Raw genomic sequence first — 17,478 nt, forward strand, 5'->3', positions numbered from 1 at the left:
CACCCTGCCACCGCTGCAACTACCTACCGTGTCCAGCAAAGGGTTTTTTCCTGAGTACAGCATATTTTTAAAAGCGTTTATTGCAACGTTCAGTGCAGAATAATGTTTAGTTTAGTTTCTCTCCATAACTTGACGGTCAGCATCTTCTTCTTCTTTAAAATATTTTATTTTATTTTATTTTATTTTTTGTTTTCGTTCAGCAAGAGTTGAAAAATGTTAACGCTGCACTGTCACCAGCCGTCCAATCCCAGTGAAGGAGGGGTGGGACAAACTTGCTTATCAATCGACACCGGTCACTGATTGGTCCGCCCTTTACAGTGGCTGTGCAAATGCTTATATGAGCCGAGTTCACAGACTGTTATCAGAAAACTGAAGCTGTGAGCGAGGTGGAAGATGCACTCCAGTAACCATAACAACAAATCCAGAGTCTACAACATCTCAGGGTTTGGACTGAAGCACTGAAAGACATGCATACTTCATCTCTGTGTGTGTGTGTGTGTGTGTGTGTCTCTTCTTCAAACCCTCTCTAACGGTCTTACGGTGTTATACACTCTGCATCCTCAAGCACACACATCAATACTCCTTTAAGAAGAAGATGCTGACCGTCAAGTTATGGAGAGAAACTAAACTAGCGTCAGCCGCTAAGGCTACTTTAACTGGTCCCCATGTTCTCCCAGTTTAAAGCAATACAGACACAGATGCATTCATGAGACTGAGGTGCACGTCGCTTTGTTTTTGTTGTTGTTCCTGAGCTCAGTATTGAGCTGCACTTCTTTGACCACATAAGAACATCAGGAAAACAAGTTCTGAGGATTTATTTCCCAACCTCCTCATCCCATCTGTGAATTTGTGGACATTTTGTTTTGGATTCTGAGCTCTCCTTTTTGTTCACGCAGTGTGTCTGCCGACTGTTTTTATTTTTTTTGTATTTTTTTTTTTAGGTTGACCATAAAGCCAAGGAGATCATACCGAAGGCTGACCTGCCCAGCCCCAGGAAGGAGTTCAGCGCGTGTGCCATCGGCTGTAAGGTTTACGTGACGGGAGGAAGAGGATCGGAGAACGGCGTGTCCAAAGACGTCTGGATCTACGACACGGTCCACGAGGAGTGGTCTAAAGGAGCTCCCATGCTAATAGCCAGGTGAGCGACATGGTACTCTGGGCACTACGTGTCGTCATGTTTCATGTAGAGTTGTACGAATTCATTTAGAATAGTAACAATTCATGTGAAGTGGTATAAACTGGAGTAAAAGCCTACATTTGAGTAAAATCCATACAAGTGATTATAACGTTCTGTGTGCAGCTGATGAAGTCTGAATCTTTCTAACCTTTCTTGTCAGACGCATTGATGCCTTTTATGAGATTGCAACTCTGCAGCTGAATGTTCAGACTGAGAAATTGTGAAGCAACTAAAGCAAATGGATGTTGGCTCATTGCACAACAATCAGAGGGATTGTTTTTCCTGAGGTTGGAGTTTGCTGTGTACCAAAGTTCAGCGGTCACACATCAACCAGACACAAGAAGCAAATTGTTTGTCAGAGTTTCTTATTGTCGGCGGTTCCAGAATGTATCAGAATATTCGGACTCTGCTGCATTCAGCGCACATTGGTAAAAACAAAAAGTAGAAATATAAACACAGGTAACATAACGCGTGTTGTGACCTGTATCACATGTCTGGGCTTCTGACAGAGGTGGAATGTAATCGAGTACATTTACTCAGGTTACTTGAGTATTTCCATGTTATGCAGCTTTAAGATTTGACTTCACAACATTCGTTTGACGGCTGTAGTTTCTTTTCACATTAGAGTTTTTCAAGCTATGTATCTCTGAGTTTGGTGATTTGGAATTTGAGTTATTCTGATAACCTGAAGGATTAAATGTTCCTTTGTTGTGCTTCTTGATCTGAATAAACCTTCTAAGAGCAGCATGTGGGAGCTGCCATTTCAGCTCTGCCTAAAACCTCCAGACCTGAAAACTGATGAGAAACGGTTTCATGGTTTAACTCCACAATTCAGAATAACATGTTTCAGTCCTTTGATGTGCTTTCAGATACTATTTTCTAACATTTAAAATGTGTGTTGAAGCAAGTCTCTGAATTTACTTCCCAGTCTTTAAGTTAAAGATGTACTATGACATGTAAACTTAACAGCTACAGACCCACTGCAGTTTGTCCAAACCAAAGGAAGGCTGTGGCTCAGACGGTAGAGTGGGTTGCACACTAATCAAAAGGTTGGTGGTTCAATCCCCAGATCCCCCTGTCCACATGCCTAAGTGTCCTTGAGCAAGACACTGAACCCTAAGTTGTTCCTGATGGTGTACCACCAGTGTGTGAATGTGCTCCTGATGGCAGCACCTTGCATGGTGATCTGTCTCATTAGTGTGTATGAATGGGAAAACCATGTTAAAGCGCTTTGAGACCGAAAGGTGATAAAGCGCTATACAAGTACAGACCATTTACCATTTAAATGGAAATTTAAACATCCTGATGTGGCGCCTCACACCACACACCACAGCGTTGAATGAAAGGTCTAGTCGTTGTCTCTCACACACACGTTCCGTGTTTCTGTGTCTTCTTCAGGTTCGGTCATGGTTCAGCCGAGTTGGAAAACAGCCTTTACGTCGTTGGAGGCCACACAGCCATTGCTGGAGTTTTCCCTGCATCTCCATCTGTCTCTCTAAAACAGGTTTGAAAATAACTGACGACTTTGTGAAAATAGTTTTACTGTGTACTAATTTATCTATGAATGAAGAGTTAGGACCCTAATTACCAGGATGTAAGTATGTGCAGCTTGTAATTTGATGTTATGAGGAGAAATCTCTTCTGCTGGTTTGACTTTGACTCAACTTCGCCACATTAAAGGTTTAATTTGTAAGTATTAAATCCCATAATTTTTTTCACCTGCCTCAAGCAGGCATTGAGGCCGGGCGGAGTCAGAGAGGACGGGACTATAGGAGGAGATGAAGGATCAACTTAGATTTTTTTTTTTTAGATTTTATACACTTTATTAATCCCCGAGGGGAAATTTCTTCACTACAGCAGGGGGGCTCTCAGGGGGGAGATGCTGCAGCAGGCTGCCACTAGGGCGGCGCCAGGTAACCTGACCTGAGGTGCATGTTTTTGGATGATGGGAGGAAGCCGGAGAACCCGGAGAGAAACCACGCAAGCACAGGGAGAACATGCAAACTCCGCACAGAAAGGCCCAGGACCGGATTCGAACCCGGAACCTTTTTTGCTGTGAGGTGACAGTGCTAACCACTGCACCACCGTGCCGCCCACGTGCCTTGTGCATGTACATATGCAGTTAGTCACAGCAAAGTCAAAAACAAGAGCAGAAACACTGAGGATATATCAGGCTGGATGGTAGTAACACCAACTGTGATGCAGTAATGACATGGCAGCGTGCAGATGGCAGATCTGAGGATATGTGGCGGTCTGGATTTATGTGAAGTGCAGCTGGTGGCTCCGCCCCCGACTTCGACACACCTGATGTTCCAGTGGCAGATGCACCAATCACATAGGATTATATGTAAACACCAGATTATATGCAAAACTCATGTATGTTCCTACCGGAAACCATATATTTATGTCATGTGAAATCCATCAAACTGCTACAGAAGAAGAAAAAACAAATATTTGATACAAATCAAGTTTATATTTTTAAACATGCAGTTCAAATGTATTGCAACAAAACTGTCCATAAAAAGGCTCAAATACCCCAAAGATCAAATGACGTATATACATGTATTAGGTTAGGGTAGGTTAGGTAGTTACTTTATTAATCCCCAAGGGGATTACTGTGTACATGTACATGTAATGTAACAATCCAAACCTTGTGCATGTACATATGCAGTAAAATAGATTTGGCCTCTAAAACAAACCCAACTCATCATGTTTTAAAATGTCTTTATTTTTTTAAATACAACTCCGTTTTAAAAATCCGAATTTGAAGTGTTTCGTGTGTTTAACATGGATCCTGTGTTTCTGCCGTGTCGTGTTTTCCAGGTGGAGCGGTACGACCCTCTCAGTAATAAATGGACTATGATGGCTCCTCTAAGAGATGGAGTCAGTAACGCAGCGGTGGTCAGTGCCAAACTCAAACTCTTTGTTTTCGGGGGAACCACCATACACCGAGACAAGGCCTCCAAGGTGGGTGCATCTCCACACGTACCTCCCTCCTTCTTTACAAGGCGTCTTTCTGCAGCTCGCTATAGAACGAACTGACACGTTACAATGACCGAACCAACACGGGTTCATTTCAGTCGTGTTAAGGTGACGAGTCCATCTTCGACTGAGAGTTTTCATCTTTAAGAAACACTTGTTGTTAAATGTTCTTTGTGTTTTTATGTTCAATGTTGTACTAAAGACATCCAGAGGAAAGTGAAAAGGCTCCACATCCTACTGAACAGTCTGAAATGTTCCTCATTTCATATCTTTGACCACAGACCGATGCTGTGTTCCAGATGTTGTACTTGTGTTCCAGATGTTGTACTTGTGTACTTACTCTCACTATTCTGAGTGCATCAGTGTGTTCACACTGTCAGTACAGAAACATCAGAACACTACAAGTACCAGGATGATGCACTCAAAACGCTCCAAAAAAGAAGTGAGAAACTCTGGACACTTTCCACTCTAAACGGTCCCCATCTTGGCTCCGTAGAGGAAGGGGGCGGGGCCACCGACGTAGAGAATCTTCAAATTTAAGGAGCTGCAGCTGTTCCTGAACACAAAGTGTTTCTTTTTCACTGCTGCTGCTGGACAGAAGGATCAGTGTGTTTATTGAGTGTGTTAAACAAAGGACAGAAAAACATGTTGATTTCTGGATAAAATAATTAAAGCTGCAGATATTTTGGAGGATGATGTGTTCACACGATGAGGTTATTTCTAGTCAGTGGAGAACAGCAGTTTGGGATTTTCAAACAACACTGTTCTGTTAAAATTCCTGCTCTACACAAGTAAGAGTCCTGACATGTAAGATCAGTATTTGTTAGTGTACTGAGGGAAGTATGTCATCTGGAAGACAAGGCATTACTACAGTCAGTGGAGGAGCTGGACCTGATGGGTGTCAGCTGCATCATTTCCTGTCTTCTATTTCCAGGTCCAGTGTTACGACCCAGTGGGCAACCGCTGGAATATTGCAGCCGAATGCCCGCAGCCTTGGCGCTACACGGCAGCTGCTGTGTTGGGGAGCCAGATCTTCATCATGGGCGGAGACACCGAGTTCACCGCTGCGTCCGCTTATCGATTTGACTGTGAAACCAACCAGTGGACTCGAGTGGGCGACATGACGTCCAAGCGGATGAGCTGCCACGCCGTGGCCTCGGGAAATAAGCTGTACGTGGTCGGCGGGTATTTTGGGACGCAGCGGTGTAAAACGTTGGACTGTTACGACCCAACGTCAGACAGTTGGAACTCCATCACCACCGTGCCTTATTCACTGATCCCCACCGCCTTCGTCAGCACATGGAAGCACCTACCTGCCTAACGGGGAGCCGCCAGGAGCCGCTGATCCCAGGTACGCTGTGAACGGGGACCTCCCACCTGTTGGGTGTCAGACATCATTTATTCACCTCAGAGCCGAGAAACACAAAGTACAGGCGTGAGATGGCTATGTGCGTGTGCGTGTGCGTGTGTGTGTGTGTGTGATTGTTCTATTTCTGTTATAAGTCAGACGTTTCTGTTATTTCCCTCCAGTCTGTCTGTTTACTTCGTCTCTGTGTGTCCATGACTCGGATTCATAAATCCATATTAATTTTAGTATTTTCAGGCAAGATGAAAACATCAAGCTGCCGATTCGTGTCTGTGTGTGTGGGAGGTGTTTCAGCTGAGTTGTTGGTCTGAGAAACAGCAGCTGGATCAGTCAAATTGAACGTGGGTGTAACGATCCTGAACTGAGTGTTTTTATAAAGTATGAATATTGAGTGTCAGTTCCCTGCTGACACATTCTGTAGTGCTGTTTGAATTCTCAACTGTAAATTTTATCTTTTACGTAGTGCAACACGAACTAATCATGTGGCCCATCAAAATGTAGCGGACAAAAGGTCTACCCTACATAGATCGTGTTACCATCATGGTAAATGGTCCGTACTTGTATAGCGCTTTATCACCTTTTGGTCTCAAAGCACTTTAACATGGTTTTCCCATTCACACACTAATGAGACAGATCACCATGCAAGGTGCTGCCATCAGGAGAACATTCACACACTGATGGTACACCATCGGGAGCAACTTAGGGTTCAGTGTCTTACTCAAGGACACTTAGGCATGTGGACAGGAGGAGCTGGGGATTGAACCACCAACCTTTTGATTAGTGTGCAACCCACTCTACTGTCTGAGCCACAGCCTCCCTGCATTGCAGCATATCCCATTAAAGCTGGGGTCTCCAACCTGTGGCTCACGACATGATTTATTTGAGGAACTCTCTGGAAGGTTCGAACAATATGCAGTGTTTCCCTCAAACATTTAACGTTCATTCACAATGAATTCATTATTTTACATTTCATTTAGCTGACGCTTTTATCCGAAGCGACTTACAACACACCGACGGTACACCATCGGGAGCAATTTTTTCAGGTTCAGTGTCTTGCTCAAGGACACTTAGGCATGTGGACAGGAGGAGCTGGGGATTGAACCACCAACCTTCCGATTAGTGCGCAACCCATTCTACCGTTTGAGCCACAGCCTCTCCTATATATAGGAATATATTGAAGAATTAGCATAATAGTATTAGAATTAGCCTGGTTACAGCTGCAGTTCCCATCATGCCTCTGGAGGTGGATGCAGCGCAGCCAAAGAAAGTTGGAAATACAGTTACGTGTTGAAGACTTTCCTCCCAACATTGTGAAGAAGTGCACTGTGACAGGAAGTCAATTCCAACGTGTACTTCCTTAAAAATAACAATATTTACGTGTCTACGGTGCATCAACGGAGCAGCAGAACATGGAAATACTGTCTGAAATGTATCATCTGCTCTTCGCCCCGTAGTGAGTAGAAAACCCTGTAGAGAGTGAGTGAGTGGACGAGCTGAACGCAGCGTAAATGTCTCACTCGTCATCTGGACTGGACCAGAATAAAAATAGGAATCCTCAGGAAACAAATATAAATCATTAGAGCTTCATGTTGTTTGGATTTATTGTCCTTTTGCACTGGTGTTGGTGTTGACTCTGAAATTCTCCCAAGCAACAGATGGAAATGACCGCAGAGCTCTTCTTTGTCATTGTTTTAGTTTAAGGACGATAATCATTCACCATATAACAAAAACCAGCATTGACTAAAACCTGTATTTCAAAAGCCACGTCGTTGCTCTGAGAGTACTTAAAGACCCGTGTGTTGCTGAGGGAAAGCAGCGAAGAAGCTTCTTCCTCGGCTAATGTTCTCTTTATCCTCTCTGAGTGCACGGAGAGGCCGTCCAGTGGGATGGCAGCATATAAATATCCTCCATCCATCTCCACTCAGCGCCGCATCCTCTTCCACGCCGTCGGCCCCCTCCTTCCCTCGCTACCTTCCCCCACCCTTTCAAAAATTCATGTTATGGAAGTAAATTCCCAGAGCAGCCTCCTCCTCTCAGATCCATCTCGCCTGTCATACTTAAACCGCCTGTATTTGTGTCTCATTCCCTCCTTTACTCTGTGTGTACACGACTTACTGTCTGCGTGTATTGTCTTCTTTTATCGCCAGTTGTCCTCATTTTGATTCCCGTTGTTTTGGGCCTCCGTGCGGGAAAAGAGCACTCGGCTCTCCAATGGGCCTCGATGTTCAGTGGAGGCACTAATTACTTCACTTTGTTTTTCATAGCTATGATTTATTCATCATCAAAACAGGAGATTAGATTTAATAAGCCATAAAAAACTTGTTTTAGTTCATTATTATTTGAATAATTGATTTGTTTTATCACCACAGATGTGTGTGAGCTGCACAAACTCCTCCAGCAGCGGCGCATTGCTCTTCCTGATGTGAGCTCTTGTTGGTGTGTTACTTTGTGGGGGAGAAAGCAATAAAGCAGCTCGTATCTGGAAGCTCACATTTCAACACATTCAGCACAGTTCAGAGAATCCAGTTTACAACTGTGTGCTTCATCTGTTGTTCCCTTTACACATCTCGGTCTAACTGCCAGCTCCATACATCTGTGAAGATTCTCGTTCATTCGGGTCATGGCCAGTCTCCGTCTTATCCCAGTTTCTTTACGACGTTCCAGCTCTTATCTGAAAGGCTTGTTCAGCTGTAACAGACTGAGTGGGGGGGGGGGGGGGGGGACACTCACAGGTGACCCAAACGACTCTGAAGGTGTCTGAATGTCACCTCTGAATAAGCCTTTCAGATGAGAGGTGAAGAATCCAGCTGCCTCTGGATAACCTGAGATTTTCCAGCTCGAGACACGTTCCAAGTTAATCAGCAATAAGCAAATAGACAAAAGATGAAAAGTTGGATAAAAGCAACTGCAAACTGTAAATCAGCTGATAGATAAGTTTAGTGGGGGGCTACATTGTAGGAATTGGGACCTGCGAATCTATACAGGACATATACTGAGGACAATACTGTGCACGTTAACAGTCTTGAAGAAAATGAATGATTCATAAGGGCTATAGCAAGCAGAGTTTGAAATAGGTCTACATGGGAGCTATTTTTAGCAACACTGGTCGTGTGGCCTTCCAGAAGGGAATTTCTGTCCGTCAGTTGGTCCCCTTTCTCTGTCCAACACCTGTTGGATGGATTACGCCCTCAAAGTTTGGACCAATTTACCTGCAAAACTAATGATCATCAACTAATGACTGCGAAGCTTCAGAAATCAGTGGGACTGTCGTTCGAAGTGAAGGTACAAATCCCAGAGCTGTAGTGTCCGTGCTCATTTCCCCGTCCTTTTGTCAATCAGAAACAAACTGGTACCACAACGTCGACATTTTGAAAATGATCCACGTGGAGGAAATGGGAACCCATTTGCACGAAATTTTGGTTTGCAACGGTTTTTGGGATTTCGAAGCGTTTTGCGGGGTCAAGTGTTCACACGGGCTTAAAACACTCCCAACTGTGATCACTTTAAAATATCCCTGCAGCCTGATATCTCTACTGCAGAACGCACGCGCACGCACACGCATGCGCACGCACGCACGCACGCGCTCTAACATAATCCTGCTTCTCATTTTGCAGCTCATGTTGTCACTACTTTTACTCCCAAAGCTGCTTTTCCAGTCAGGGGTCACAATATTTAGCAGAGCGGCAGCAGCAGTTTAAATTCAGAGCTCTTTCATATGTTAATTCATGACAGTAGATTAGTCAATGTTCGAAGCTTTGCCAAGTGAGACGCTCCGAGGCGGCACATGTGGGAGAGATGAGGGCGGAAGCGTAGAAGGTGTGGGTCTAACCGTTTCTGTCAGGGATGAATGCCGTTCAAATGCTTGTGTAAATGAGTTTTTCTGCATGTGTTTATCCCAGCTGCATGCTGGGAGTTTTGTCACTGTGTGTGTTCATGATGCTCGAGTCAGTGAGGGGATTAGAGAGCTGGCGAAGGATGTGTCAAGATTATGTGACTTGAGAGAAAGATAATCCCATAAATACTTAGCTGAAGTGTCAGCCTTTGAGACGGAAGTCTTAAGAAATTCTGTAGGGTTCCGTAAAGGAAAACGGCAGCGACTAGGGATAATAAAAGTTTGTTTTCCGACCCCCATTTTCCTCCCTCTATCCTGTGCTCGAAAAACTTTCAAAAGAACATAGTGTTCGTGAAGCCACCTTATGTATGTTTAAAGTATAACACAGAGCAGGTCGATCTCAGACCCTCAGGAACCCGAGGATGCTACGTCCCGCCCACCGATAGCTGTAACCTGACTGCACTACAGGCCTGTCAATCAAACAGACAACCCCCCCCACCTGTAGTGGCACTCGGTGGTATCGCAGCTTAAGGCGCTTCCACATCCGCCTCATTTTTCCGACCCGGAAGCTACGAACACTTTTACAGTGTGTGGTGCTGTTCCATACTTTATCACTTTAATGGGGCTGACCAAATTGATTCAACACTTTCTACTGTGACATTTTTTTTTATACATTGTTGAATATTTAAGCTCCAACCACACCAACATGTTTCTGTTGTAACAGCACAACTTCTGTTACATTTACACAGTAATCAGTTCTCACTTGTATAATCTCTGCTTGGGCCGGCTGCCCTGTTAAAACCACTTAGTTTCAACTTGAATAGATTTAACACCTTATGTCACTCTTTTCAAACTCCTTTCTGTCCACATGCCTGCCTGAGTGGGGACTGGAGACATGTATGGGAGGTGTTCAGGGGATATCTGTAAATTGTAGCTACAGAAAATAACTAAAACTAAAGATTTGTTCTAATTTTATTTTTGTCAAATGGGTTTTTGTAACATTGGTTTAAAAAAAAAAAAAGTCCTCCAGGAAGTGTTATGAAAATCAAATTATGGGTATTGATCATTTTGGGTATTGATCATTTTGAAACAATACCCAGCCCTGCTATGTGTAATCCACTTATAGGTCTGGTACTTAATCCATTGAAGGAGTGGTGGGTTTGGTCTTGGCTCATTCTTAGTGACTGTCTAACCAAATCTTTTTTGTATGTGGTTTATGAGGCTAACCAGTCACATGCTGTTAGCTTCAAGATGATTGACAGCAGTTCACTGTCAGCGTAACAAGCTACTACGTATGTCCGGTGGTAGCACTTAAAAGTTACCACCTTTCACACTGCGGCTGCTGTGAGCACCGCTGTATCCTTCAACCTCATGAAATCCACTGACTGTTCTCCTCTCTGCCACCAGGTGGCCCTCACCACCTTACAATCCACCTCAGATGGGGGGAGGGGGGCGAGAGGGTGTCTCTCTTTGGATTGGAGTGGGTTTTCTCCTTGTACTCCTGCTGCCTCCAACCATCCAAAAACATGCATGTTTGGTTCATTGGTGATTCTACGTTGTCCGTAGGTGTGAATGAGAGCATGCATCTGTCTGTTTTTCTGGGATAGGCTGATGGGATAGGAACGGTGATGTCAAAGTTTATAGCACATAGTTACCGAGCTTTTCCGACACGGAGTAAAACACAGAGGGAGAATGTTTATTATTTTGATTTCATTGCTAGAGGGGGTCAATAACAGCATTATAGCTGCGTTAAAGCTGCATGTTGTCACACTGTGTGGCTCCATTACTTATTCACTGAATTTCAAACCTGCCGTGTCTAAGTATTCATTTCTGTATTTTGGACATTAAAACACCGTCTGCACCGTGCAGAACATCCTGACCACTAAAAGCGTGAAGCATGAGGGCATGATGACGGCAAATCCTAGGCGTCAAAGTTACACCTTTTGAAAGTGTGAAAGTTACACAGACCTAAATATCATGTGACGTGGGATCATGTGACCGAGGTCAGTTTTTGCCAGTATTGAAAAGCAGGAGGGGTCGTTAGGTGGCCTTAGTCACAGACTGACGCGTGGGATGACGAGGTTCGAATCCAGGAGATGACAATGTTTTTGTAGAGTTACAGTTTTTTAACAAAAGATGGGGGACCCACGAGAATTCATAAATCTGTTACAGTGTGTTAAATGGTCTGGAAATACGGAGCGCTTCATCACTTCTGCAGCCTCAAAGTACTTTACACTGTTTCCCATTCGCACCGAGAGCTGCCATGACGGGACACTTTGATACTTGGAGAGGAAGAACTTTGAATAGTGGACAACGTTTTTTTACAGAAAGAAATTGATTGTCCTCTTACTCCCCCCCCCCTTATCCCCTTGTCCCTGTGTTTTTTTTTCAGCACTGACTGGAGGACAACGTCCTGCGACTCCGTCCTTCGGTCGGCGGCTGGCTGAAACAAAAGCTCCCCACAAAGACCGATCTGCACCTCACAGACGCTGCATCAGTCCTGAACGCTGCAGTGAACAAAGCCGGCAGCACATCACTCAGGTCTTTGCACAAAAGAGACGATCACACCGAACGAGACGCTTCCTAAATAATGTGATACAACTCTGAAACTGATGAATACAGACAAAATGGGCTTTTATCAGCTGATGGCGAGCTCATACAAACCTGAGTGGTGTGTGTGTGTGTGTGTGTGTGTGTGTGTGTGTGTGTGTGTGTGTGTGTGTGTGTGTGTGTGTGTGTGTGTGAGAGTGAGTGAGTGAGTGAGTGAGTGTTTCTTTAATGTATTAGGAAGTCATGAAATCTACTAAACCATTCCAGTGTAAAGACAACAGCTGTTCCAGCTGCCAGATGACATTTGACTGCGACCCCTTTATTTTTGATTCCTTTTGGGTTTACAGGAGGAGTTATGTTTAACGATCAAAGACAAATATCCGGTTCAAAAAACAACTCATGAAAATGATGTGATCTTGAACACTAATACAGTTTATTTTTTATTTGGTTATTTTGGCAAATTGTCCAAAACTAAATACTTGTCACTGCTGACGCTGAGCTGGATTTACTTCCACGATCCAAAAAGTCGGTTCGGTCCTTGAACGTCTCGTTGCTTTACATTGATTGAACATGAGTGGCATTCGAGCTGTCTGTCTGTGTCGTTCACTTATTCACCACTCGGTGCAGACGGCAAACTAGATAGTGATGGTGATAGTTAGTGTGTTATTAGTCCACCACGCGTGTTCTCACTGAGACATCACTTCACAGTAAATAGTAGAAGGCTCAGTCACCAGCGAGCAGTGACGTCAAGGAGTGATGTGAGAAAGAGCCGGACCAAGCACAACGCTAAGACAACATGGAGAGATTCATGATGGTGGTGAGTCTGAAGCTGAAGGATGCAGTAAACAGAAAGCCTCCAGTCTGAGCGGTAAAAACTGGAGCCTCTGAAACTTTTTTGAATCACAATATTTACTTCTTGCTTTTGCCTTTCCTGGGTGCCAAAGTGTTGAGACCTTCGCTGAGCTCTAAAACAACATTTTTCATTAAAAGTGTTACTAAATGCATTTGGGAATAGGATCTGTAGATTTCATTAAAATACAAGTTGCACTTGTAGTCCTTCGTATTTCCAGTGGCGTCAAGAGTAACATTCGACTTCATGGCACTGTGCTGGCGGTGGTACATCAGTCACAGGAAACGGTTTTATTTCCAGGTAAAAAGAAGCACGTTTTGTGCTTTTTTTAATGGAGAAATTATGAGAAGCACAGAACAGCCGTGTGACAGTGTGTCCTGCAGAAAGCGTCACTGCCGAAGTGCTGTTAAACAACAAGAAGCTGAAATTGAAACTGAATCCTTATTTTCTAACATCTATGCATTTTTGATATTTATCAGTGTATTCATCAGCAGTAGTTTGTCTTTGTCCCACAGGTGTAAAACTAGTTTCCACATGTTGGAAATAACACCAACTGTCACAATATGGACAAACAAGGTTTCTGCAGCACACGGATGCATCATGACTGATATGTTGTATTATCTGTATAGTATTTGCTGGTGTTATAAGCCCTTTGCACTTGTCCCTTCTCCCACTGTTCAAAGATGCCATGAGGAAGCTATGAAAATGATAAACCTGGACATTCCTGATTTGTATTTGCCTGGATTTGATTCAATTTCTCAAAGTCGATTTCCAGCTGCTCAGAAGTGACGTTCCAAAATCCTCTTCAGCATGCTCCCACTGGTTTCTAAAATCTTTAGAAAGACGTGAGGTGGAACATGTTTTTGAAATAATTTGGGGAAACTAAGAGAAGAAAAAATGTATGATACTGTTTGTTTTAACTGGTGAAAATAAAAGGACTCGTTTTTAAACTGCGTAGCTCTTGAATGTGAAGAGGTGGATGAAAGCACGTCGTTCGGGAGATTCGGGAACATTTGTGTGCCTCGTTTTAAACACGGATGTCAGACAAGGAAAAAAACAAAAAGCAAACACATAAAAAAATGACTCTGTTCATGATATAGTTTCTGTGATGGTCTTCCTGTTTCATGTTCTAGTCTGCTCCAGCTCTATGTCTTAGGTGGCAGAAGCTGTCCATCAGTCTGATTGGAGACGCCTGGCCTCATCAAACTCTGCCTTTCCTCGGACCGAGTGGAACTCTTCTTTCCCCACGCATGTTTTGTCATGTCACTCAGCACAGCTGCACATCACACCACTCAGCCATCCGTACCAAACAAAGGTCACTGCTGACCTCGTGTATTTTCCGTTAGTTTTTGGGTCAACTTGTTTTTAGTTTAAATCATCTCATTATTGTTTTGCCTTCCACCTGCGTTTCCTCCGTTTTTGACACGGCGTTTTGAGCCGGGTCGTGACATTTCCATCAGAGTCCAGTTCAGAGTGACGTCAGCCAAACAGCATGCCACTCGAGGCACACTTACTATTTGTCAAACCTCTTCTTCTGGTTCTAGCCAAATTTTTGCCACGTAACTATTCCCACAGCTTTGAGCTTTGAACAGTGTCTTCAATAGATGTCCATTATATCTGAACTGTGAAACTTCATGTTGAAACTAGAAAAGGAGGGTGTCTCTAACCAGTGACCACGTACGTACATAAGCATTAATACATTTATTCATGACAAGATTCTGCTGCACACGCTGAAATATTTGATTTCAATGGGACTTGAAGTGTATTTTTCTTAGGCTCTTTTCCTAATCAGCCTCTATTTCTCCTGCTCTGTGTGACTTCTCTAACACTGTATGAAAATAATATAAAAGTGAATGTACTTTCCAGGTCTGAAAAGTGAGGCCAGTGAGGAAGTGACTTAAACTGCAATACCGGTGAGGGCCACAAGGGGCTGGCTCCAAAAACACTCTGGCTCCAACACACTCCCATTCGACTTGTCTCATTAAATACAAAGTCAATAGATGTTTTCTACAAGTTACATGATGTCGTTAGCTAAAGTCAGGACGCTCTGTAAAATGTAAGTAAAAATGGAGTGTAATGATTTGTAAATCACATAAACACATATTTTATTGAAAATAGACCAAAGACAACATCAAATGCTGAAACTGATAAATGTTATTGTTTTATGAAACAGAGATGCTATTTTGATTTTGATGTCAGTTGAAACAGGCATGCACTGTGTTGCATCACCTCTTCTTTTAACAACACTCTGTAAACATTTGGGAACTGAGGAGACCAGTTACTGGAGGTTTGAATGTGAAATGTTGTCCCATCCTTGTCTGACAGGATTTCAGCCGCTCAACAGTTCGGGGTCTCCTTTGTCGTAGTTTTAGTTTCTTGATTCACTAAATGTTTTAAATGGGGGACAGGTCAGACCGCAGGAGGCCAGTTTAGCACCGGGACTCTTCTACTACGAAGCCATGCTGCTGAAATACGTGTCGAATGTGGTTTGATGTTGTTTTGCTGAAATGAGCAAAACCTTCCCTGAAAGAGACATTGTCTGGGTGGCAGCATATGTTGCTCCAAAACCTGAATACATCATTCAGCATTGATGGTTCCTTCCCAAACATGCGAGCTACCCCTGCCATGTTTACTAATGCACCCTCCTACAATTACAGGTGCTATCTTTTCAGCTGTGTGCCGATAACAAGCTGGATGGTCAAACTTTTCCAGTCTTGTGTTGCCCGTGTCCCAACCCTTTTGCAACATCTTGCTAGCATCAAATTGAAAATTAGATTAGCTTTTTCATAAATCAATAACATTTCTCAGTTCCAGCATGTTGTCTTTGGTCTATTTCAAGTTAAATATGGATTTCCGTGATTTGCAAATCATCATATTCTGGTTTTACAAAGCGTCCCAACTTTTTGGGAAACATGTTTGTACATTTGTAATGACCTGATAAATGAAGTGTAAAGGGTTTTAATGAAAAAACAATCATTGATCTGTAATGTTTAATTCTCTATTTCTTCTTAAAGTGAAGGGATCATTTCCTGTAATGTTTTTTTTGAATAACTCCCTGAGAAATCATCTGAACTCATGTTCAGTTGTTGGTTATATTGTAGAAAGTAGGTTTTCCTCCTCAGTTTAAAAAGACGAGGATAACAGCCCTGAGTCAAACGTCTGGTGGCTGCAGTGCATTCGGAGGCTGCTGTCAGTAGTAAAACTGTCGTCTTTGGCTTTTCTGCAATGAAATGTACCCTCTGAAACTGTTGACCATCAGTGCATCCATCCACAGGGCGCACACCAAAACCTGACAAGTTCTGCTGGAAACTCAACTGAAGCTGTAAATGAAACCTGGCCCGATATAAAAGCTGCAAGAAGCTGTTTTTCTAAGGTTGCAGAGCATCAGGTCAACTCTCTTGTGGTTTAGAAATTGTGTCTTTTATGTCTAAAAATAAACTGTAAAATGAAAACTGACGCAGAGGAAGGTTTGTTCCTTTACGTAAAACAGCAAATGCCTGTTGTTTCTGGGTCCAGCGGCCTCAAAGACCCCGACACTAAACTACTGAGCAGTACTGTTCTGGCTGCTTGCATGTACAGGTTCCAGATGATGGTGCTACACCACTGCTGCAGAATGAACAGCACTAATGAGGGTCCGGACGATAGAGGGGGCAGCTTGGGACCAGACGGTCGGTTGTTAAATTCCTGGACTTGCAGGATAAGTTTTGGTGTGAAAGAGAATGAGTGTGTTTTTTTTTTGTTTTTGTTTTTTTAATTGAGTGACATCAGTTTGAGAATATTTCAGTTCTGCTGTCCATGACGACGATGACATCACAATGGACCATGTTCATTCTCTGCAGGAGGATAGAATTCCAACCACATTCCACAAATCAACCTTTGACAAGGTAAGACATCTTGTGCTTTTCTGCTGAGATCAAACTCATTTGTTCTTCAACCTTTCTGTTTAGTTGTTCTGTGTTGTGTTGTGTAAAGACTACATTTATTTTCCAGCATTACTTTCACAAGTAAATGACTTTTTTCATTATTTAACTTCAAACAACATTGAAGTAAGATGTGAATCTGTTGGTGTGAGGAGGTGTAAATGCACTGAAGGTGTAAATTGTTGAATAGCTGGCTTCCTCTCTATAATGATGATAATCATGAAGCTGTCAGGATGCTGAACTCTGAACTTTTACACTATGGACCCGTGTTTGCACTACATAGTAGTGTTATATATTGCGCATCACTATATATATATATATATATATATTAAGCATCACTGTGGTTCTTGTCTGTTTTATTGTTTTTATTGTTACATATTTATACTTTTCAGGTTTTATCTTTTTATTTTGCACACGTGGGACTGTGAGAAACAATATTTTAATCTCTATCTTTCTTGTACATATGGTGGATTAACATTAAAGTTGACTTTGACTTGACTTTGATAATGTGGTTCTGTTGGAAGGACTTCACTATGTAAAGATCTCTGAGATGACTTTTGTTTTGATTTGACACAACATGGATAAAAATGTAATGTAATTGAAGTGAATCAGCACTCGACTCTGAAAAACAACATGATGTCATTTCTCTGATGCAGGGAAATAAATAAATATTGTTTACTAGAAGTGGATGCTGAGAGCTAACTATACAGCAGTTTGATGTCCAGTTGTGGGAAAATAACTTAAACATGAAATGACAATGATAAAAATGACCAAAAAAAGCTAAAATAATGAATCACGCAT

General features: G+C 42.8%; 1 protein-coding gene across 1 annotated transcript in view; it reads left to right on the forward strand.

Annotated features, from left to right (window-relative positions):
* enc2 (ectodermal-neural cortex 2) overlaps positions 1-13,801 on the forward strand; it is a 29,257-nt gene extending 15,456 nt beyond the window's left edge. Inside the window, exons 8-12 of the mRNA XM_069163103.1 lie at positions 942-1,138; positions 2,576-2,681; positions 4,001-4,144; positions 5,094-5,510; positions 11,750-13,801. Coding sequence (XP_069019204.1) covers positions 942-1,138; positions 2,576-2,681; positions 4,001-4,144; positions 5,094-5,480 — 834 coding nt within the window. The 3' untranslated portion in view covers positions 5,481-5,510; positions 11,750-13,801. The remainder of the gene's footprint in view (positions 1-941; positions 1,139-2,575; positions 2,682-4,000; positions 4,145-5,093; positions 5,511-11,749) is intronic.
* The last annotated feature ends 3,677 nt before the right edge of the window (positions 13,802-17,478 follow it).

Source organism: Embiotoca jacksoni, unplaced genomic scaffold (genome assembly GCF_022577435.1).
Source record: "Embiotoca jacksoni isolate LCO1_2020_lvr unplaced genomic scaffold, fEmbJac1.0.p SCAF_3, whole genome shotgun sequence".
NCBI lineage: Eukaryota > Metazoa > Chordata > Actinopteri > Embiotocidae > Embiotoca > Embiotoca jacksoni.